The sequence below is a fragment of the Paroedura picta genome, chromosome 17, assembly GCF_049243985.1.
Source record: "Paroedura picta isolate Pp20150507F chromosome 17, Ppicta_v3.0, whole genome shotgun sequence".
NCBI lineage: Eukaryota > Metazoa > Chordata > Lepidosauria > Squamata > Gekkonidae > Paroedura > Paroedura picta.
Window position 1 is genome coordinate 24615439 of NC_135385.1, and position 21862 is coordinate 24637300.

At 62.6% G+C, this 21862-nt stretch overlaps 1 protein-coding gene across 1 annotated transcript; it reads left to right on the plus strand.

The window, feature by feature from the left end:
* On the plus strand, positions 1-20728 carry TNRC6A (trinucleotide repeat containing adaptor 6A). The gene is made up of 25 exons (XM_077317057.1): positions 1-171; positions 732-780; positions 5973-6063; positions 6390-6411; positions 6854-7243; positions 8720-8767; positions 9823-12342; positions 12978-13151; positions 13287-13477; positions 13683-13763; positions 13982-14033; positions 14122-14264; positions 14609-14761; positions 14983-15117; positions 15327-15455; positions 15551-15625; positions 16047-16227; positions 16611-16736; positions 17119-17280; positions 17377-17517; positions 17686-17793; positions 17919-18143; positions 18266-18339; positions 18444-18583; positions 18777-20728. Exons 3-25 carry the CDS (start codon positions 6004-6006, stop codon positions 19180-19182), a joined length of 5736 nt encoding a protein of 1911 aa, XP_077173172.1. The 5' UTR covers positions 1-171; positions 732-780; positions 5973-6003; the 3' UTR covers positions 19183-20728.
* Positions 20729-21862: the final 1134 nt, after the last annotated feature.

Below are 21862 nucleotides of genomic sequence, written 5' to 3' on the forward strand. Positions count from 1 at the left end.
AGGATCGCTTCCGGTCGGGGCGGGGCGGCTGCCTGGCTGAGCGTCTCCGCCGAGAGGGAGGCTGGAAATGGCGGCCGGGAGGGGGCAGCGCAGGACGGCGGCGCCCGCGCCCACCCGCAACCTCCGCCCCGCCGCCCCCAGGACCCGCGCCCGGCGCTAGGCCGCCCCGCGGTAAGCACGACCCCCGCCCCGCCCTGCCCTGCCCTCCGCCAGCCCCGGGCGGCACGTGACTGCAGCCCCCTCCCCCCCCCCGACCCCAGGCCCACCTACCTCCCGGGGCGGGGGGAGGAAGGGAGAGCGGTGGGCAAGCCGCCCTGGGTGGGGAGTGACAAGCGGCGTCTAAAACACCCGCCCCCCTCCCTGAGAGCCAGCTGGGGTCAGGGGTCAGGAGCCGGGGCTGAGCCCCCCACCCCCCTCCTTTTCCCCTTCCCGGCGGCTGGGTGACCTTGGGCCAGGCGCGGTTCTCTCGGAGCCCTCGCAGCCACCACCACCCCGCCTTGCAGGGCGCCTGTTGGGGGGAGAGGAAGGGAAAGGGGTCGCCTGCAGGTAGCGACAAGCTAGCAGGGTGCAGGACACCTCCTCCCCCCCCTCTGGCTTTCCAGGGGAGCCGAGCCCTCGTGGCCTCTCCTGTCTGGCCGCTGGCGGGAGAGGGGCACCCCCATGCCCCCCCCCCCAATCCCTCCCCTGGCTGCGTGGCTCCTGATGCTCTGCCTGCTGTTTTTCTGTTTCAGAGTGTCGGAAGCTAAAGCTACCAAAGAAGCTAAAAGAACACTTAAGCAGGTAAGAGCGGAACGGGGCCGGTGGCAAAGGCAAGAGAGCCCCCCTCTAGAGCGGCCCCCATCTAAAAGCCTGCTACTTTTTCTCCTGTCAAAGACCAAACTGGGCCAAGAGGCATTTTGCACAGCCGGCTTTATTCTCTAGGAAAGTGTCAGAATATGTAAATATTGTTGTTTATTTTATTATAAGCTGCTGCTGAGCAAAGGGCTCTTTTATGAAGCCCTGTTAACGTGCCTTTAAATATCTTGCCAAACATATTTTCCTTGGCTACATTCAGACTGTTGCAGCGTCAGGCAAGGGCAAAAATGAATGCCGGGCTTGTTTTGTTTTTTTCATCCTTCTCCAGCCAAGTGGATTTTTATTGGCTGGGAATCTTCACTGGCCTTGAACTCAACGCAAGCCGCATTATGTGAAAAATGCATTTGTTCTGCGTGTGTGTGTGTGTTATTAAGGAGCAAACACGAGCGCCCGTTAATAGCCAGAAAACTTAGAAACCTCTTTATTATTGCGTGATGACTAATAAAACTTCAGATTTGCCATAGACTTTAAAGGAAGAAATTTGTCAAATTGCTACTTGTTAAAACGGTGACATGAAATGAGCGACGTCTAGTGCTTTGCAGTTGCAGCTATTAGAGTTCATTGTCTGTTCTGGCAAAAATCTTGTTAGGTAGACCAGGCCTCTGTTCTTGTTTTTGGAGAAATCAAGATGGAAATTAAGATTGTGTCGTGGATAAGCAGTTGTGTCAAACCAGACCACCATCCCTGCCACCCGCCAAACAGAACACAGGACAATGTCCAGGATCCAAAGTTTTCTTCAGCATCTTATCAATAATGCCCCCTGGTATAAAATAAAGTAGTCAGTCAATCTTGCCTTGCTTGAGACCCAGCAAATGTCTCTCAGAGGTCGCTTGTTTCTAACTGGACCCCAAAGGGTAGCTCTGCTAGCAAGAGCAGCCAGTGAAGTCAGACAGAGTGACTGAATGATGGGAGGGTGTCTGAGGTGCTTGTAGGTGCTTTTAGTTTCCTCTTTTGCATCCTGAATGGGTTTACGGCCCCGCTTTCTCTACAGCTCTGCCATTATGAAATCAAATGCAAAAATGTCCCTGTCGGTTTGGGGGTTTTGTTTTGGTGAAGCCTCGGCAGTTTCTAACCTCTTCCTGAGTTGTAGGAGAGTAGCTGTTCCCCTGAGCCCATTGAGCATTTTTGTTTCGTTCTTGTGGTTGGTTTTCAAGTTTCGTCTTTGACTTTATACAGTCAGTGAGTGGCTGGTGGGGTGATGGAGGGCGGTGAGGTGCTTTGCATGCATTTGGACAAGCCCCGGCCTAAGCTGTTGCCTTATAGTTCCTTTTTTTAACGAATCCTTAAAATGCCTTTACTTTGTTTTCAGCTTGAATTTCACATGCACCGCACATGCACATGCACAGAAGATTATCAAAACAATAAAATCGGAGGCAATGCAGGCCCAATAATAATAATGTAGCATAAAAAAGTAGGAGCACTGTATCTAGGCCTCCAGCCAGAGAGAGGCCTGTTTTTCTAAGAGAGTGAGAAAGCAAGCGGGCATCTTTTCTCTGTGAGTGGGGAGTTTATAGGACTGCCTTCTCAACTGCCCAGTGGCCGCCCCAGCATCTTCCCTTGGAACTCTGGCCTCACCAGTCCTGGTCCTCTTGTGAGGAGCCTCCTTATCATTGTGTGCAAAGAACTTGTCCGCAGGTGGTGCGGCTGCCTGGAACCCGCTGCGCTGCCTCTGCTCTGGTGACCTTGGGGAGAGCGGGTGTTTGGGATGAGAGGAGGAGGTGGCAGCAGCGGCAGCAGCAACGCAGGCCTGCTTCCTAGCGGGTGAGATTTGACACGAGGGCATAGCACTCTTATCAAGTTAATTGTCAGTCCTCCACCTCTGCTTACAGGAAGGACAAGCTGCTTAATTGCAATAAAACGTTTACGTTGCCGTAATTAGTCTACGAACAAATTGGAAAGCTCGCACCAGCGGTAGGGGAATCAGGTGGCTCGTAAATAAATAGCCTGGGAGGAAATGCCGTTTAAGCCCTGGGACTGAATGCCGTCTTCGTTGGGCAGGCAGCTGCAGTGAGGCACCACGCTGGCAGTCTCACCCATGGCGGGATGAAGGCGGGGGGGACGGGACGGGACACAGGCACTCCCTGTCAGGCAGGACAGGCACTCTTGCTCTGTAAACAGCTCAGGGCAGGCGGCTCGGCTTGCAAGGTTAATGTTTAGAAGGCTGTCCGGAGTCCCGTGGTTTGGCAGCTCCCTGCTTTCTAGCGCTCTGGCCTGGCCCGGGCACCCATTGAGGTGTCTCCCACAGGGTCACTGACCTGGATCCCCCAGCCTAACGCAGTGTCAGGGTGGGCCCTGGTTCGGACTTGGATGGGAGACGGGTCTCGCAGCTCAGAGGCAGGCCGTGGCATGCACCTCTTGCCTTCAGTTGGTTGCGTTTTCCATCACCAAGCCAGCCCCTTCAACCCTCTGACTGACTGCCACTCTCCAGCAGAGAGGTGTCCTTGTCACCTGCTGGCTTCAAGCCTGGGTCCCTTAATGCCAAACTGCCACTTTGCCGCTGACCCAACCCCCCACCCTCAGTAGCTGGACCCCAGAGCAGGAAGGCACATACTGGGCCAAACAGTTTTAAGTGCTGTGGAGTTTCTGCCTGGCTGGAGCGGTTTCTTCTGGCCTTGTGACAGAGCAGGATTCCTGGCTGCCTCAAGGGCTAAAGCCTGGGGAAACATCCCTGAGCCGGGTTGGCCGTCTCTCTCTGTCTCTCTCTCTCTGTCTCTCTCTCACCCTGAGCTCTTGGGCAGGGGGCCTGGTTCCCTCTTGGACTGGCGGCTCCTGGCATGCCACTCCCTGGACGGTCCGGTAGACAAACTGCCTACAGAGCAGGCTGACGTACAAGAGCAGCCCCTGAGCTTTCTGCAGGGCCCTCCACGGTGAGGCCCTGTGACAAAGTGCAGGCAAATAAAGGGAGGAGGCCGGCGGCCTTGAGACTGAGAGCTGCTAGTTTTGGGAGGAGGGCTCAGGCCTCTGGGCCGGCCGGCTGGCCATCTCCTCCTCCTCCTCCTCAGCAGAGCTCAGGTTTCAGGCAGCTTGGAGGGAGGCGAGAGGGGTGGGGTGAGGAGAGAGCCCTGCAAGGGAGAGAAGCCGCCTGTTTCCCTCTTTCTGGCGGGAACATGGGAACTGTGGCCTGGGCCCCATCTCCCCTCGTGGAAAGGCTCAAGGAGACAAGCTGCCTTCAGCTGCCCGGGATTCCCCCTGGGACCCCGCTCTGCTTCTAGGGCCTGGGTGCTGGGATCTCGGTCACCCAAGTGGGTGTCTGGCTGGTCCTGGGAATGCGTTCAACTTCCATCGCCGTGGTTCCATGTTGTTCCCCCAACAAAGCGCAAAGAGCACCCTGGAAGGCTTAAAGCCGTTTGTCAGTCCCAAAGGCGCCTCCCTGCTGGGAGTCTGGAAGGCGCTCCTGGGCTCTGGGTCTTTTCTCCCGCTGCAGACAGGCCAACGCGGCCACCCGCCGGGACTTGGCTCTTCCCCACCTGCTAGAGCACGAAAATTGGCCTTGCCTGAAGGTCAGCGTTCCCTGAGGGCATCCCTCCCCCGCCCCACCCTGAGACTCCCAGCCGACACAGGAGAGGGGTGCCTTTCGCCCCCTTTGTTTCGAGTGGGTGGGAGAGCCCTGCTTCTGCCGGCTTGTTCTGAGGGAGTCCGGACTCAGCGCTGGAATGCCTTTTGGCTCGCCCAGGTTGTCTTTCCGTGGAGCCTGGAGGACTGCCTGTCCAGGGAGGGGGGCAGGGTGGTGTTGAAGGTAAAGGGAGGAGAGGCGAATGCTGTCAAGGTCAAGGGTCCCCGTGGGGAGGAAGGGGGAGGTATAGAGGAAGTAAATAAGGGGGGGGCAACCACACGCACGCACACTCAGACACACAGGCGAGGGTTAAGTCCTCTCCTTCCGCTGGACCATTCCAATTCCAAAGACACCAGGCTCTGTGTCCTTTGGCGGGTTGCCTTGGGGCTGCTTCTGAATGGGGCTACTAAGGGCCTCCTTGTGCCCTTTGTCTGGCGTGCCCACCCCTGAGGCAGAAGGGTGTGGCTGTCCAGGCCCCCTCCCTCCCCCCAGCCCTTGCCTGGGCACCTTTGCATTCTGGGTGTGGGCCCTGCAGGCACTTGATGGATGGCGCAGGCCTTTAATTCCTGTGCGGGGTGGGGGAGGGCTGCCTCGAATCTCCCCAGGGCTCTCTTAAATCCAATACCTTGGGAAAGGCACGCCAGGGGGGCAAGGGATGGGTCTGTGCAGGGCTGTCCTTCCTTCTCCCTCCCTCCCTCCCTGAAGGAAGGAAGGTCTGCCAGAGGGCGGGAGGAATGAATGAAGGAGCACTTAAGTGGGTTGAAATGAGGCCAATCAAGCATGGGGGGGGGATATGTTTCCTGGGTTTCTGCCGCAGGACTTGAAGCGCCATCTTGTGGCTCCTGCTGCACCCATTCCTGATCCCCCCACTCCCCAGTTCTCCCGCAGCCACTTCTCTGCCTGTTGGACCTTCTGGTGTCCGCCTGGCAAAGGCAGCCCAACAGAGAAAGAGAGCCCCAGCCGCTATGCTGGGAGAGGCAGGAGGGTGGACTGGGGGGGGGGGGGGTTGTAGTAAGTCACGTGAGACACCCTCGAGTTTTTTAATGCTGCCAGCAGAGACCGCCCACTTGGATTCCACGTGGAGCCCTGGGGGCATCCTTCAGGGCTGTCTCCTGAGCACCCCCCTCCCCTGCCTCCGTTCCCAGAGAGCGTTTCCCTCCTGGTGCCAGACCCTGTCAGTCCACGCAGGGGTGTTGAGGAGTGGACCGTGACTCAGAGGCCGGGGTCTGGGCTAGCCAGTTTCGAGAAAGACCTTCCTTGGCCTAAGACTCTGGCTGGAAGGGCCAAAGTCTCCGGCATAGGTTCTCGAGCAGGCGGGGGGCTCGTGGGAAGGCGGTGCCTTTGGGTGGCTAAGAGGCAGGGTTTTTCAAAGCAGAGTCATGGAGGGGTTTGGGGAGTAGCAGCAGAAATAAGAGGCAGCAGAGCCCCCTGCCTTGGGGATGGTTGCCCTTTCTTTTATGGTCCACAAAATGAAATACTTTGGAAAAGTTGGTCCCCTGAGGACGGCCGGGTTGGCGGTTCTGCGTCGAATTGGAAAAAGGACCGTGGCCCTTTTCTCTTGCAGGGAATTGGTGCAAGAGGAGGAGGAGTGGTTGATGGAAGAAAGGAGAAAGAGGAAGGAGGACAAGAAGAAGAGAGACGCTGCTCAGAAGAAGGTGAGCGGCTTGCTTGAAATACACCGTGCAAATCAGAGCACGCTCCCTCAAGTAATTCCAACCATCTGCTTGTGATATTTACGTTTTGAGCTTTTGGCTTCTGTTTGTATCCCGTAAATTCCATCACCTGCTGCTGATGTTTCATGTGTTTATTGAAAATTGTATCATTCTGTTTGTTGTCGTTGGTTTGGGTTTTGTCGGGGTTTTGTTTTTTTTAAAGCAGGGTGTAAATATTTTCATTGAGCAAGTGACTCGCGTAATTTATGCAGAAGAATTGGCTGTTTCCAGGACACGTCATTAACTGGCTGATTAACCTTTTCTTTCAGGCCACTGAACAGAAAAACAAAGGTAGGCTCCCTTTCAAGGGTTGGCCTGCGTTGTTGCTCGTGAGGCCGCGAGGGCAGGGCTCTGAGCACTGGGAGGAGCGGCCCGCTGCCAGCTCAGAGCTGAGGCCTTTCTAGCTGCCACCTCCTGGCTGCTGCCGAGGTGGCAGAGCCAGCGGTGGGGGTTGGGGGGGAGGGGGCAGCCCCCAGCAGAGCTCCCTGGCATTCTCACCCCTGCCGCCTTTGGTCTCTTCTCTCGGCCACGTGGGGCCTTTCCTGATTTGGCAGAGCAAGAAGGAGGGCAGCAAGCGGAAGAGGACCCTCCTCCACACACACACACACACACACACACACGCCAGCAGTGTTATGGCCCGGAGGATTCCATGCTGGCCACGCACGGGGCTCCTGCCTGTCAGCCCCTGGAGCTCCGTGGCCGCTGGACGTTTCACGCCTTCTCCTCCCTGCAGTGCCAGAACCACCCAAGCCTGGCGTCACCAGCCCGCCTCTGCCTGTTGCTTCGGCGAGCCCTCCCACAGCAGCAGCAGCAGCAGCAGCCGGTGGCGGCAGTCACAGCACCCACAATGCCCGACGGCCTGCAGGCAGCCCCCCGCAGCCAGCCCCGCAGCCAGCCCCGCCGCCGCAGCCTTCTCCTCGCTACCCGCCCCGTGAAGTGCCGCCTCGCTTCCGTCACCAGGAGCAGAAGCAGCTGCTGAGGCGTGGGCAGCAGCTGCCGGGGCTGGGCGTGACCCTGGGGGCGACGTCGAGACCACCCAGCGGCCCGCCAGGAGGCGGCCCGGCCACGAGCGAGCAGCCGGCCCCTGGGGGGGAAGAGCCGGGCAGCAGCCGGAAGCCGTCGGGTAAGCGAGCAGGGAGGCGGGCAGGGCAGCCTGGCGGGCCTCGGGCACCTTCCCTCCTCGCGGGAGAGGCTTTGGGGAAGGCTCACTTGCAGAGCCCTGTCCTTGGCGGCCCTCCATCTTGCCCCCCCCCCGCCAGTCTGAGAAGGGCAGCCCCTCCCCTCCCCTCCCCTCTGCTCCTGTCCCCTGCAAGGGAGGTTGTCCAGGCTCCGCAGAGTCCACCTGCGTGTTCCCTGGTGGGTCAGGGTGGGCGTGACCCCTCCAGAAGATGCCAGATATTGGCTCCCCCCCGCCCCCGTTTGCAGGCACGCCCCCTTTTGAGGCAGCAGGTGCCTGCATTTCGGTTCCTGCCTCGGGGCGTCTTGTCCACCAGCAACCTCTGAATGGAGCTGGGCAGCAGAGAAAGCACTCCCCCTTCCCATCGACAGAGCTGCGTCGGTGGGGTCTGAGGCCCCTTGCCTCTGGGGGGGGGGGTCGGTTTTGTTTGTCAGCTGGCACAGCTCAGGGCAGGGGGGGGGGAGCGTAGGTCGATTCCCTCTTGGGCTCTGTGCCGGACTGGGTGAAAAGGCAGACTGCAGCAGGAAGAAGGGCCCATCCCTGGAGCTTGGCGGGTTGGGTTGACTTTGGTGCCACCAGCATCAGCCAGCGGGCGGAATATGGGGACCCTCGAGACGGAAGGGGCGGGCGGCCTCTGAGGCCAACTGCTAAGGGGGCTGCAGGGCCTGATCTGGGCTTGGCCGGAGAGAACTTTCTCTCCCTCGGGGACGAAGAAGATCAGCGTATCCCCCTCTCAAGCAGTGGTTCCCCGGGATTTTCCTTGGCCTTCTGGACCTTGTGCCAGTGGTGGCAGCGGCTGCTTCCCTGGGAGCTGGGGTTAGGTTTTAGGGGCTATAAAATGGCGGCGTTAGGAGGTGGAGCTGAGCCCAAAATGGCAGCGTTAGGAGGTGGAGCCAAGCCCAGAATGGCAGCGTTAGGAGGTGGAGCCAAGCCCAGAATGGCAGCGTTAGGAGGTGGAGCCAAGCCCAGAATGGCTGCCATCTGGGGCAGAGCCAGCTGTCAAGAAGCGAAGTGACACATCATTCTAACTCCTCAGCCTTTCAGGCAGGAAGCCTTTTCATGTGCACGGCCAATCAGAAGGCCTTCTGGGCAAGAGCCCAGTATGGGCCCCCCGCCCATTTTTGGAAAATTACTAGCTGGGGGGGGGGGGCCTTTTTATGCATTTATTGGAAACCCTTTTCCGCTGCCTCTCTGCTGTTCTGCTTGCCAGGAGTTTCCTGCGTGTTGCCCCACCTCTGCCCCCCTGCTCCCCACAGACCCCCACCCACCCCGGTTGGCTCTCTGCTCTCCAGACTGGACACTGTCTTGCCCGCCCGGGTCTCCGCCCAGCTTGAAAGCGGGCCTGGTGGTTGGGGAGGTGTGAGGGGCGGGCGGGAGGCACAACCCCAGTAACCTCTTGTGGTGTCTCGCTTCTCCCCCCAGGCATGCCTCCTATTCGGGACTTGGTCAGCCACTCCCCTAACCGGTCAGGTGATGCAAACCTTTCATGGGTGTCTCTAGCTGCTCTTTGCTCTGGATGCCTCTGCTTTTCCTTGCACCTGGGAATGGCCTGCTCAAAGGCGCCGCTGGACTCTCTGCTTCGGCTTCCCCTAAGCCTCTTCCATCCCTGAGTGCTGGCGGGAACCCAAAGACAGCCAAGGCTCCTGCCTAGCCCCGTCCCATGGCAAAATCTCCTCTGAATGTCCAGAGTCGCTTTCCGGAGGTTTTCCCAGATGACAGGGCTTGCTTGGCTCAGCTGTCAGGCGCACACCTCTGCTGCTTCCTGACTAGGGGGCATCTGGTGGCTGGCTGGCTTGCGGGAGGGGACGGCTTCCCTCCCACTCAGGGCCCTGGGGGTGCAGGTATCTCCCAGGGGAGGGCCATTGCTCCCCTCAGAGCGGGGCTCCAAACCAGGATCCTGCCCTCGAGTGAAGGCGAGCAGAAAAATACTCCCTTTTAAGACTTTAAATGGTACCACGGCCTGAAGAGGCGGGCGATGGACTGTGAGAGTGATGCATATCCGCACTCCCCGCCATTCTGTGCTTGGCTCCTCCTCCTGTGGCTGCAGCAACCGCCCTGTGTCAGAGTTCCGAAAGTGCCCACAGAGAGGCTGGGATTCCTGGGCACAGGGGTGGTGGAGCTCCTACTGGGGTCAGACTTTTCATCTGGCGGGCCGGGTTTGATTCCTTGCTCCCCCACATGCAGCCAGCTGGGTGACCTTGGGCTGTTCTGACCGAGCAGTGATGTCAGGGCTCTCTCAGCCCCGCCTCCCTCACAGGGTGTCTCTTTGGGGAAGGGGATTGTAAGCCGTTTTGACTCTCCTTGGGGTAGAGAAAAGCGGCATCTAAGCACCAGCTCTTCTTCTTCTTCTTCTTCTTGTGCCTTGGCCGAGCATGGGAGGGCGCCTGGGGGTGGGGTTGGCACAGAGCACCGCATGGCCCTCGTTCTCCGGTGCTGCGTCTCTAGCTTTGCGCCTGCCCCTGACTGTGGGTGTTACCCTTGCGTGGCTGCCTGAGTGAGGCATGTCTCCTCTGTCTCCTCCCTAGATCTGAACCATCGCCCGCTCGGACCCCAGTATGAGAACGCGCACTGGGGGGCCGTCTCTTCCGGCAGCGACTCCAGCCCCGGCTGGGAGAAAGGCCTCGTAGACGGCTTGGACAAGGAGGCATGGCCCTCGGCTGGCGGCAGTGACGCGGAGCCGGCTTCGGGATGCACGGGGGCTGAGTCCGCCTCGAGCTCCGGGTGCGAGAAAGCCCTGCCGCTCATGGCTTCCAGGGGCACGGAGGCCGGCAGCGTGCCCAACGGCCTGGGACCCAGCTCTCCAGCCAAGCTCGCCGCGCCCGGCCACGGCACTCACGGGAGCAGGCCGTGGGGTTCGTGCCTCGGCCCCGCGGTGAGCGTGGAGGCGGCCAAGGGCCTGCCGGATGGGAGCGGCGCCAGAATGAACCCTTGGGGCGGCCTCGGCCCCTCGTCTGGGGGAGGGTTCGGTCCCGGTGCTCTGAGCGGCGGCCGCGGGTCCTGGGCCGGCTCAGAGAGCAACGGGCACCCCCCGAAAGGGCCTGGTGGGGGCAGTGCCACCCAGACGGCGAGCCCCCCCAGCGGAAGCCTTCCAGAGGGCGGCGGCAGCAGCAGCAGCGAAGCCCACCCCAACGGTACCCGGAAGCTTTCGCAGAGCGGGCAGCCTCAGACCCTTAACCCCGAGGGGATCGGACCAAATAGCCACACTAGGAACTTGATGACTTCTAGTTTACCAAACTCCACCGGCTCCGTGCAGCTGAGCGAGCCGGCCGGTGGCGAAGCGTTGGGCCCCGGGGCCTGGGGCAGGAGTGGGAGTGGGAGGGGCGCCCTGCCCCCGCTCCAGAGCCCGCCCGCCATCAGCGGCCTTTCCGCACCTCACCTCAGCAACGGCGACGCCGAAATCAGCGGTACGGCCTGGGCTGGCGCCTGCGGCTCTGCTTTCCCCGGAGACCGGTGTTCTGACGCCAGCGGCAACACTGTGAATGCAACCCTCGTGCAGCCGGCTCTCAGCGGGAGCAGCAGCAGCAGCCGCGGCAGCACGGACTTTGAAAGCAAAGGGGACAAGGAAGCGGGGGGGTGGGAGGGAGCAGAGGCAGCCGGTGCCCCAAACCTGCCGTGGGGAGGCGGGACAGGCCCGGGGGGCGGCCAGAGAGGCTGGGGCAGCCTTGCCCAAAATGCCGAGTTTGCTGGCGGAGAGTGGAACCAGCGGCCCGGCATTCCGCACCTCTCCCCGCATGCCGGAGGGAGTGCCAAGAGGTTCCCGGGCGTCTGGCAACCAGGCGAGGAAGGGCTGGCCGGCGCGGAGGTGCCGAGCGCCGTGGTCTCTCCCACCCCGGAGCAGCCAGGCCGGTGGGCGAAGGCCAGCCCCGGGGGAAGTGACGCGGGCCCCGCCAGCCCCGAGGAGAGGTTAGCGGCCGAAGGGGCCGGCCACGGGAGCAAGCAAGCTGACCAGTACGCGCTCCTCCAAAGCATCGTGAACAGGACGGGACTCGACCCGCGGGTCCTCTCCAACTCCGGCTGGGGCCAGACGCCCATCAAGCAGAACACAGCCTGGGACACGGCGGCCTCCCCGCGAGGGGACAGGAAAGAAGGGGACAACGGCACCCAGGCCTGGGGGGGCTGCAGCTCGGGGGACGGCGTGGGGGAGAGGCCCGGCCCAAACCGCCCGGCCGGCCCTGCGGGGTCCAACTGGAGTGAGCCAAAGTCTGCGGCGCGGTGGGGAGACGCCAAGGGAGGTTGGGAGCGACCGGCCGCTTCCGCACAGGCCAAAGGAACTCCGCCGTGGGCGACCGGCGGCAAAGACGACAAGGCCTCGCCATCCCCCTGGAGCGAGACGGAGAAGTTCCAGCCGGGGTGGGGCGAGGGGCCCAAGGCGAGCCCAGGTTGGGCCGGGCCGGCGGTGGACGGCTGGGGGGAGAACTCGCGGAGCAACCACTGGGGCGAGGCCAAGAAGTCCAGCTCCGGCAGCAGCGACAGCGACAGGTCGACGTCTGGCTGGAAGGAGCCGGGCAAGGCCGCCACGGCCCGCTGGGGAGGGGGCCGAGGCAACCCCGCCGCCTGCTCCGGATGGGAGGAGCTCAGCAAACCGAGCCAAAGCCAGGGCTGGGGGGAGCCCCCCAAGGCCAGCCGCTCCCAGAGCTGGGAGGCGGCCAAGCCCCCCGCCTCGCCCGACTGGACCAAGCAGCAGCAGCAGCAGCAGCAGGAGGTGGGCAGCTGGGGGGGCACCCAGCCCCCCCCGGGCAAGGCACAAGGCGGGGGCTGGCTGGGGAGGCCCGTGCCGGCGGCCGCCAAGGAGGAAGAGGCGACGGGGTGGGAGGAGCCGTCCCCCGAATCGATTCGCCGCAAGATGGAGATTGACGACGGGACCTCGGCCTGGGGGGACCCCAGCCGCTACAACTACAAGGCGGTGAACATGTGGGGCAGGAACACCCCCCGGGGGGGCGACTCTCTGGGCCAACAAGCACACGGCCCCCCACAGCACGGCCCGGCCCCCACGGCCCCCGGCCCAGAGGGTGGCAGCGGCGGCAGCAGCAGCAGCAGCAGCTCCGGTAAGTGCCCCTGGGCATCCCACTGGGCCTGGGGGTGGGGGGGAGAGGGCCAGGGCCAGGGCCAGGCAGACCCACCCCCGCCTGCCCCTTCCCAGCTCTGACCGCCGGGCAGTCTCCCCCGAGAAATGGCCACAAGCTGAAGTTAGAGGAGGAAGCCTCGGGGAGAGAGCCCTTCCGACCTGGGATGTGCTTTAAGCACCAGCGGGGAAAGGAGGCCGAGGCCCGCAGGTGTGACCGGCTCTGGGCGTCACCCTCGTAGTTGTTAAGTGAGCTCCCCTCCTGGCCGGCCCGTGGCCCAGGGTCCCTCGCTCGCTCGCTCACTCGCTGGGCGCTGGGCCTTGCCCCGGCTGCAGCCTCTTCTCCCTTCCCGTGGCAGGTGAAGGAGGTGGGCCCAGGGTGGTGGGTGGAGGGGAGAGGAGGAATGTTGAGGAGTGGGGACGAAGGAGAAAGGAAGGGCTCCGGGTAGCCAAGCATGCTGGAAGAGAGTCCTTGGGAGCCTGTGGCCTGGTCTCCCTCACTTGCTCACTTCCGGAGGGCCCCGGAAGTGGTGCAGCCCTGGCCTCAGCCCGTCCCATCGGCCTCCCTGGCTCCTGCGGGCTGTGGGCCTTCCTGCTAACCGCCGTCTCCCCCGAAAGGCTGGGGAGAGCCCCCTCCTGCTCCCACAACGGTGGACAACGGCACCTCGGCGTGGGGCAAGCCTGTCGATACGGGTATGAGCTGGGGAGAATCCATGGGGGATGCCGGGAGTGGCGGCGGCAGTGGCGGCTGGGGGAGTGTGCCCGTGAGTCAGCCAGCTCCTAACAAGGCCGGTAGGTGGCGAGGTGCTCATGGGGGTGGCGAGCGGAGGACACCCGGGGAGGGGAGGGGAGGGGAGGGGAGCAGCCCTTCCGTCTGGGGCACGGGGGGCCTCTCTGTTGACCTGCAAATGTCTCTGGTGCTGCCAGGCCCCAAGTCCCTGCATGGGGCAGACGGCTGGTGTGGAGGCGACATGCCCTCGACGGGGACCCGCCAGGCCAGCTGGGAGGACGCGGAGGAGGTGGAGATCGGGATGTGGAACAGCGGCCCAGCCCAAGATGGTGGCGGAAGTGCCTCCCTGCATTGGCCCTCTTCGTATGCCAAGAGGCTGCCCCCCAAGGTGAGGGCGGCCCCTTAACAGCATGGAGGGTGCTCCGAGGGGCCAGGGGAGGGGGGAGGCTCTCTGGGCCTGCTTGCTGTGCCTCTTGAGGATCTGTCCTTCCCTCCGTTCTGCCGTGCTGGTTGGGCTGTTCTGCTCCGTGCCTTTCCAGCCTGGCCTGGCCTGGGGGGGGGGGTCCTAGTGCACAGGTTTCTCCTTGCTTTAGGGAGCCGTGAAAAATGGCGGCAAGCAGGAGGAGTCATGGATGAGCCCATTCGTCAAGCAACTCACCAATCTCAACTTCTCTGTAAGTTCCCAGCAGATCCCAGATCCTCCTTGCCAGCCACTTGTGCTCCCCACGTGCCCACAGCGCCCGGGAATCTGCCGTAGCTTTAGCCCCCCCCCCCCCCGCCCATCACATTTTTAGGGGCAAGGCAGATACTGGGGTGGGGGATGGGGGGGTTCAGCGTTGCCTCTGGGCTTCATGTTGGATTCTGACCGCTTAAGTCTTTTCTCCTCCTGTAGAGGGACTGCCCTGAAGAAATCCTGCACAGCAATAAGGTGGACCTGTCTGGTGGTGAGCAGGGCTGGCGGTGGGGGCAGGGCACTCTCCTGGGGGCCGAGGCTGTCCGAGCGGCCGCCTGACGCCTTCTCTGCCTCCCCAGGGGTCTTGCCGGACAAGCGGATGGAGACGGAGAAGCACAGTCTGCCTGCAGGCGATTACAGCCCAGCTGTGGGGAAAGGCCCCGGCCCCCGGCCCCCGATTCCCAAAGAGTCTTCCATGGATCGAAGTCCTTACTTTGATAAGGTGTGTGTGCAGGGGGAGGGGCTGGGCTGTTGGCTCTCTTCGGGCACACGGGTCACCCTGGCCAGCAGAACCGTCCTGGCAGGGAGCTGGCGGCCAGCTGTCCTGAGAGCCCTGCGTGCCTGCCTGCTTCCCCTCGGAGTCCCGGGGAGGGGGACTTGGGGGGGGGGGCAGGCACCTGCTTCTGCTGCCTTCCTCTAGGTGCTCCCGGTGGTCTTTGCTGCCCCTTCTCCTGGGCAGAGTGTGGGGCCTGTGGGCCTCATGGGGTGGGGCTCGGAACAGTTTTTGGGCTTGCGGGTGGAATAATGCGCCCTCTCCCCCTCTTGGCCCGCCCTTCTGCCTGGCAGGACGGCCTCCTTGTAGCGGACGATCCCACAAGCGTGCCGTTCCTGCCCGGTCTGAGCGGGAAGCCGCCTCTCCCTGCCAGCAGCACACTACCTAACCAGGCCCTCGGCTCCCTGGCTGGGCTGGGCATGCAAAACTTGAATTCGGCTAGACAGGTAAGGCTGCTTTGCCCTCCTGAGGCCAGGGAAGAGGGGGGGGGGGGGCAGGGCTGGGCGCTGGCACAGGGTTTTGGCAGGTGCAGAGCGGCTCCAGGAAAGGCCTTCCTTGGGCCTGGGCAGGTGTGGCTAGAGACATGCGGAGGCAGGGCCGTGGGGTGGGGTAACGGGGCAGCCAGCCGCCCCTTCACCCTGCTCAGCGCCTGCCCTTCTCCCCACAGAACGGCAACCCCAGCACCTTCGGGGCCCCAACTGCACCGTCCCGGAGCCTGCTGCCGCCGCCGCCAGCACAGCCTCTGAACTCTGCTCAGCCAAACCCGCGAGCTCAAGTGCCTCCACCCGTCCTCTCCCCTCAGGTGGGTGCGGGAAAGAGAGAGAGAGAGCCTGCCCCTCGCCCTGCCTGGCCCAAGTGCCGGGAGCCCCCCCCTCCCCTGAGGCTCCTGCCACTTCCGGCCCGGCCGCAGGGTCTGTTCTCCTTCCTGAGGGCGACAGCAAATCCAAGCTTCTGCCCCCCCCCCCAGCCCAGTCTGACCGGCCCTCCTGACCCGCTCTCCCTTCTCCGTAGGTCCCGCTCTCTCTGCTGAAGTCTGCACAAAACCAGGGGGGGCTGAGTCCGCTCTTTGGCCCACAGCAGGTAGCCGTGTTGAACCAACTCTCCCAGTTGAACCAGCTTTCCCAGATCTCCCAGTTGCAAGTAAGTGGAGGGCTCGGGTCCCCCTCTCCCCCTCCCTCCCCTCCCCTCCCCTCCCCCCCGCCTGTGCCCTCCTCACAGTGGCTCTCTTGCTGCAGCGCCTGCTGGCCCAGCAGAGGAAGGTTCAGGCACAGAGGAACCTGCCTGTGGGGGGCCGCCAGCCAGAGCAGCAGGTAAGCCTCTCCGTCCCGCCCGCTGGAGCAAGCCCCTCCCTTCCCTGCTGGGGCCGAGGCTGCCCCCGGTCAGTCCCCGGAAAGGGCTGGCTGGCTGGAGGGAGGGGGGCTGCATTCACTGGTCTCCATCACTCAGTCCCACACCAGGTCAGCTTTCCTTTCCGCCGCTTCTGGTCCAGGGCTTGGGGAAGGGGCCTAGCTGTGGGGCGGTGAGCAGAAAGGGAAGGACTCTGCCATTCAGGGCTGGTTGTGTGGAAAAGACCCGAGAGACTGGGAGCGGGTGCCCTGCCGCAGACAGAGCGAGGGTCTCCAGGTGCTCTGCCCCCCCCCCCCGGTCTTCTCCCCCGGAGCGGGTGGGCTTCTGCCTTGGGGCATGCGCTCACTGCGGCCTCTCTTCCCACCCCCACCCCCACCCCCCCAGAGTCGCTCCCTGGGCCTGCCTCAGCCCTGCCAGCTGGACCCCGGCCTCCTCCTCCTCAAGCAGCAGCAGCAGCAGCAGCAGCAGCAGCAGCTCCCGTCGCCGGCCCTGAAGTCCTTCCTGGAGAGCGAGCTGCAGAAAGGGCCGGGGCCGAGCGGCAGCCCCTTCGGCACCTTCCCCCTCGGTAGGTCTGCCTGGGCCTCGGCCACCAGGGACCCTGCAGGGCGGCTTGGAGCACCAGCGGGGGAGCCGGTCCACCGACGCGCATGCAGGGTCTAGGCTCCGTTGCTCTGAGGGCTGCTCCCAGGGCTCCTTCTGCTGCCGCCGCCGCCACCACCTTCGGGAAGCCGTGGAGCGCAAGAGGGTGTCTGCCGGCCCTGCCGCTCCCCTCGGACGCCCCGGGAAGAGCTTGCCCACAGACAGCCCCGTGGCCCAAGCCGGAGAACAGGGGGGCAGACCCCCGGGGGACCCAGGGAGCCGAGGGGCAGGGGATTGGCAGCGGGAGCCCATGTCCGGGGGGGGGGGGTGGGGGGGGGCTTCCCTGCCTCATCTCCATCTCGGTTGCAGGACTGAACTCCAGCCTGAATGTGGACGTGGGCGGGATCAAAGAGCCGCAGTCCCGGCTGAGGAAGTGGACGACGGTGGACAGTGCAGTTGCCAACCCCTCCCTGGAGCAGAACGTCAGCAAAAATGGTAGGGGGGGGGGGCTCAGCTGAGACCTGCAGCCGGCTCCTCTGGAATGCCTTGCCCCGAAACCACGGCTCCTTGGGCCCGGGGGCTCTTTGGGAGGCATGGGTGTCCCTTGAGGCGTGTGGACGCTTGGCGGGAACTACATGGTGGGGAAGTCCGGCCTCACTGGAGAGCCCAGCTGGGCCAGACCCGTGACGGTCCACCAGGACAGGAGCCAGCTATAGGCCAGAGAGGCTGAACCCCCCCCCCCACCCCCCGGATGCTGCCTCCTGGGGCTTTCAGTCAGTGGCCCTCTCTGGAAAGGAGGGTTCCTTTCTGTCCGTCCCGCCTCCCCTGGCCCTCGGGCTCAGCGGTGCCTGCTTCTCTTCCTGCCCGCGCCCCCCAGGTGCTCTTTCAAGCGGCTTCCGGCTGGAGGAAGCCCCCTTTGCCCCCTACGACTTCCTGAGCAGCAGCCCCTCTCCGGCCAGCCCCCCAGGCTCCGTCGGGGACGGTTGGCCACGTGCCAAATCCCCGCCGAACGGCTCCAGCAGTGCCAGTTGGCCTCCAGGTGAGCCGCGGGGGGAAGGCGGGGGGGGGTGGATTTGTGGGGGGCCGGGGAGGGGAGGCAGGCAGGCAGGTCAGGCCTTCCTGTTGGTGCTTTCAGAGTTCCGCCCTGGAGAGCCCTGGAAAGGATACCCGAACATCGACCCTGAAACTGACCCCTACATCACTCCCGGCAGCGTCACCAACCATCTGTCCATCAACACTGTGCGGGAGGCCGGCCACCTCAGGGACAGGAGCACTGGTGAGGGCAGGGGCGGGGGGGTAGGGGGTGTGGCCGGCCGGCCGGCAGGCTCCCCCCGGGCAGACCAAGTGGGCGAGGTGCCCACCCATCTTGCAGCGAGATCTCCCCCCCCCCCCAGCCCCAGCCCCGGACCCCCCTTGTGCAGAACAGCCGCCTTTCTCCCGGCAGGGTCCTCCTCATCTCTGAACACCACACTGCCTTCCACTAGTGCCTGGTCAGCCGCTCGTGCCTCCAACTACAATGTCTCCCTCAGCAGTACAGCACAAAGCACTTCAGGTGGGAGTGGGCCCTCCCTGGGGGGCTCCCCCCTCCCTCCCTCCCTCCCTCCCTCCCCACCCCAGCTGGCTTCCATACTCCCCCCCCCCTCCAACGGTCCGTGTCCTGCGCTCTCTCCTTCCCAGCCAGAAACAGTGACTCCAAATCCACATGGTCACCTGCTCCCATGACCAGCAGCACCTCTCTGGCTCACGAACTGTGGAAGGTCCCGCTGCCCCCCAAGGGCATCCCTGGTCCCTCGCGGCCGCCCCCAGGCCTGACTGGACACAAGCTGCCTCTCCCCGCCTGGGACAGCTCCCTGCGCCTGGGCGGAGGCGGCTGGAACAGCTCCGAGGCCAGATACTCCCCAGGTAAGAGCTCCTCCTGGCTGCTGTGGGGGGCTGGGAGTCTGGCCGCTGTTGCCCCTCTCCTGAGCCTCCCACGAGCCCCAGGGACCGGCCCTCCCGCTGCAGCCCGTCTTGGTCTCCCACAGGGTCCCACTGGGCAGCCGGCAGTTCGGGGAGAGGAGCCAACTGCGCCCTCATCTTGAAGAACCTCACGCCGCAGGTGAGTGGGCGCTGCCCGCCTGGGGGCTTGTGGGGGGCCCCACCCCACCCCACCCTCTTATGTGCAGAGGGGCACATGTGCAACATCCTCGCTCCTCCCGGCAGATTGACGGCTCCACCCTGCGGACGCTCTGCATGCAGCACGGGCCCCTCATCACCTTCCACCTGAGCCTGCCGCATGGCAACGCCCTCGTGCGCTACAGCTCCAAGGAGGAGGTGGTCAAGGCACAGAAGTCCCTCCACATGTGAGTGGCTCCCGGGGCGGGCGAGGGGCTCTGGGGCAGCCGGGAACCAAGCTGGCCACGGGCTCAGGGGAACTGCAGGACTGACCCAGAGGGGAGGAGGGGGAGACCCACCCCTCACCTGGCCACCGTCCTCAGCAGCCCTCTCGTCCCCCCCTCCTGACAACGCCCCCCCCCCCCGTCTCTTTTGGCCTAGGTGCGTCTTGGGGAACACGACAATCTTGGCAGAGCTCGCCAGTGAAGAGGAGATCAGCCGCTTCTTTGCACAAGGCCAGTCCCTGACCCCCTCCCCCGCCTGGCAGGCCCTGGGCAGTGGCCAGAGCCGGCTGGCCTCCGTGGAGGGCCCCCCCGCCTTCACCCCCCGCGGCGACCTGAGCAGCCACTGGAGCAGTGCTGGGCTGCAGGGGGGGGGCGGGGAGCTCCCGGGAACGTCCCTCTGGGGCAGCCCCAACTATGCCACCAGCCTGTGGGGCTCGCTGGGGGGCAGTGAAGGCCAGGGGGGGCTCAGCAGCCCCTCCCCCCTCAACGCGTTCCTCTCCCTGGACCCCCTGGGAGGGGCGGGAGGCAGTCCCTGTCACCCCCTCTCCTCCTTCAGCGAGTGAAACTGTGACCTCAGGAGCCACAAGGAAACAGCACTAATTCCGGACTCCCCTCTCCCTTCCCACCCCCCCTGCATCTGGGGAGTGGGGGGGGTCTCCTGTGGAAGCCGTTACTTTGTGCACATTCCCCCCCCAGGTGTTAACCCCCAACGTGCCAGTTTGAATACTTGAATCATGCAGGCCAAGGTCAATAATGTGAAAAACGGGACAGCCGGAGGGAGACGGCCGGCCGGCAGGCGCTGGAGGTCGTCCTCTGAGCCTCCCCAGAGTCCGCTAGCTGGGTGCTCCTGTCTGCCTGCCTGCCTGTCAACGGGTGGGATTCCTTTGCGTCGGTTCTTTTTGTGCGGATCATCTTGGGGGCATCGGAGCCTTAGGGGCCCTGCTCCCTGCCTGGCGGGGGGGGGGGAGCCACGGTGCCTTGATGCCCCCCCCCCCGGCACAATCAAGCCCCTGACTAAGGAGGCGGGTGGGCGAGGCCTGGCACCAGGGCTGTCGGGCAGAGCGGCATGGGCACAGAACGGAAACGGGGCACAGCTGAGCCTTGCCGGCCGGCCCGGACCCCCTGGGCAGGTCCTGCACTTTGAGTGGGCGTCTGGGTTTTTTTCTTCTGTATTTGGGGAGGGGGGAGGGAAAGGGCTCCTGTGTTGGGGCACTGCCTTGTTTACAGAGATTGTGTGTTCTTGTTTTTGAGAAACTATGTTTACTCTTCTTCCATCCTTTACCAAGAATTTTTTCCAAACCCCACCGACCCAAGCAGGGCTGATCCAGACGCTTCTCTCTCTCTCTCTCTCTCTCTCTCTCTCTCTCTCTCTCTGGGAATTCCGAGCCGTTTTTGGCCATGTGGCGGGCCTGCGCATGTGCGCCTCCTCTCCCCGGCTGGCTCGCTGAGCACGTGGCTCTCAGGAAAACCAAGGCCCCCAGTCCGTCTCCTGTAGCTCCTCCTAGGAAAACCACGTTTTAGCACTGATCTTCCTGACTCGCTCGGTCAAACTTCTGCCAAAAATTGCTTCAAATTGCTGGACTCTGCCTGCTTTCCAGTGTGGGGTGGGAGGGTGGGGGGGGGGCTTAGCCTCTGAATTTCTTGATCCTTCCCCCTCCGCCCCCCCATGCTTTTGTGAGTTCATTCAGTGTTTAACCTTAAAGCCGAACCGAGTAACTATGCAGACTGTAACTGAGGACCTGGGCTTACAGAAACGTTGTATAAAATTTTAAATGTTGAAAAAGTTCTTGCAACTACTTTTATTGTGAAAGTGTTAAAATCATCATCTCCCCCCTCCCTTGCCACAGATGGTATTATAATGTTGCTTGTTTAGCTGGGAAGATGAAAGAAGACTAAACAAGGATAAAAAATTTTTTAACTGTGCTGAAAGACTCATTTCATGGCCTTGATTCTTAGCTGTTGTGTCCGAAGATGCGGAAGAAGTCGGTGGCTTTTTAACTGTTTACAAGCAGGGGTGATTGTAAAATGTACAGTCGGGTTTGTGTTTGGAATGATGAAGTTTCTCCAGCTATTAATAAATCATGGGACTCTGGGCTGCTTACCATAGAACGGCCGTGAGCGTGAGTCATTTGCTGTCGCCGCACAAGCCCTCTCGTGACACCCAACCCCTGGTCAGGAGGCCATGGGGGGAGAGGGGGGCTCAGTCTGTCGGTGACTATTAGCCATAGAGCTTCCACATCCTGAGGCAGTCAACCAGATCCAGGAGGCAACCTGAGGGAAAGGCCCCTGCCATGGGTTGGCCTGTGTGTGAGAAGACCAGAGGCTGTACTAGATGGACCCAGCAAACGGTGGAGCTGCTCCCTAAGCACAGAGGTGGCAGCAAAGTGGAGGAAACCCCATCACTGCTTCCCTGCAAGGAACGGGTAAGAATTTCCCTCCTCCTTGGAAATAGCTGGGAGCTACTAGCAAAGCTGGGAATCCGGGACTGCCTATTTTAGAAGTTTCTCTGTGATTTGAACGAGGCCTTGTCCTTCGCTGACCAGACATGGAGTTTCTGGGAAACACGTTCCGTATGGGCAGCCATGCATAGATGAATGGCCTGCTGTTACCTAAAATGTAATAATAAATATGTACAATTGCTCAAGAAGAGATGAGCTCTGTTGAAGCAGCATGAAATCTTTGTCCCAAGGATGCATTTGATGTGCCCTGGAAGTACAAAGGACAAAGGGACAGCCGCTGGATCCCTTGAGAGCCTCTTAAAGAGGAGTCTCAGGTGAACGGATCCAGGCTAGAGTTCTGCCCAAAATCTGGCTCTTGGACCAGGGCGTAGCTCTGCCCTCTTGGCCCGAGCAGGAGAGATGATTCTGTGGGACGGTGAAGGAGACGGGTTCTCCCGCCAAGGGGCCCTGAATTCTGGGCCGGGAAACACCCAGAGCTTGTAGAGCAAGACCTCTGTTCTCCCTAAATGTCTCTTGCCCTTAAGTCTGGGTTTGGAACCTGATCCCCATGAAGCACCTTGGCCACCGTCTTTCCTTCAGCTGCATGGCATCTGCCCTTCTTCCCTTAGAGTCCTGTAATGGGTTGGGATTTGGGGTCATTCCTTTGGATTGGAAGAACATGCGCCTACGTCCAGCTACCAGGCCTGGGCCTTCCCTTGCAGAGGGGCCTCGGCCCCCAATCTAAGGTGATCAGATTTTAACATTGGTAAAGTGGGACACCATTGACCGGGGGGGGGGGGGGGTC

Bases quoted from the DNA above. Each gene is read 5' to 3' on its own strand.
- TNRC6A (XM_077317057.1), top strand. From the start codon at position 6,004: ATGGAAGAAAGGAGAAAGAGGAAGGAGGACAAGAAGAAGAGAGACGCT. The intron at 6,064-6,389 runs GTGAGCGGCTTG...CTTTTCTTTCAG, and splicing joins GAGACGCTGCTCAGAAGAAG to GCCACTGAACAGAAAAACAA. The intron at 17,518-17,685 runs GTGAGGGCAGGG...TTCTCCCGGCAG, and splicing joins CCTCAGGGACAGGAGCACTG to GGTCCTCCTCATCTCTGAAC.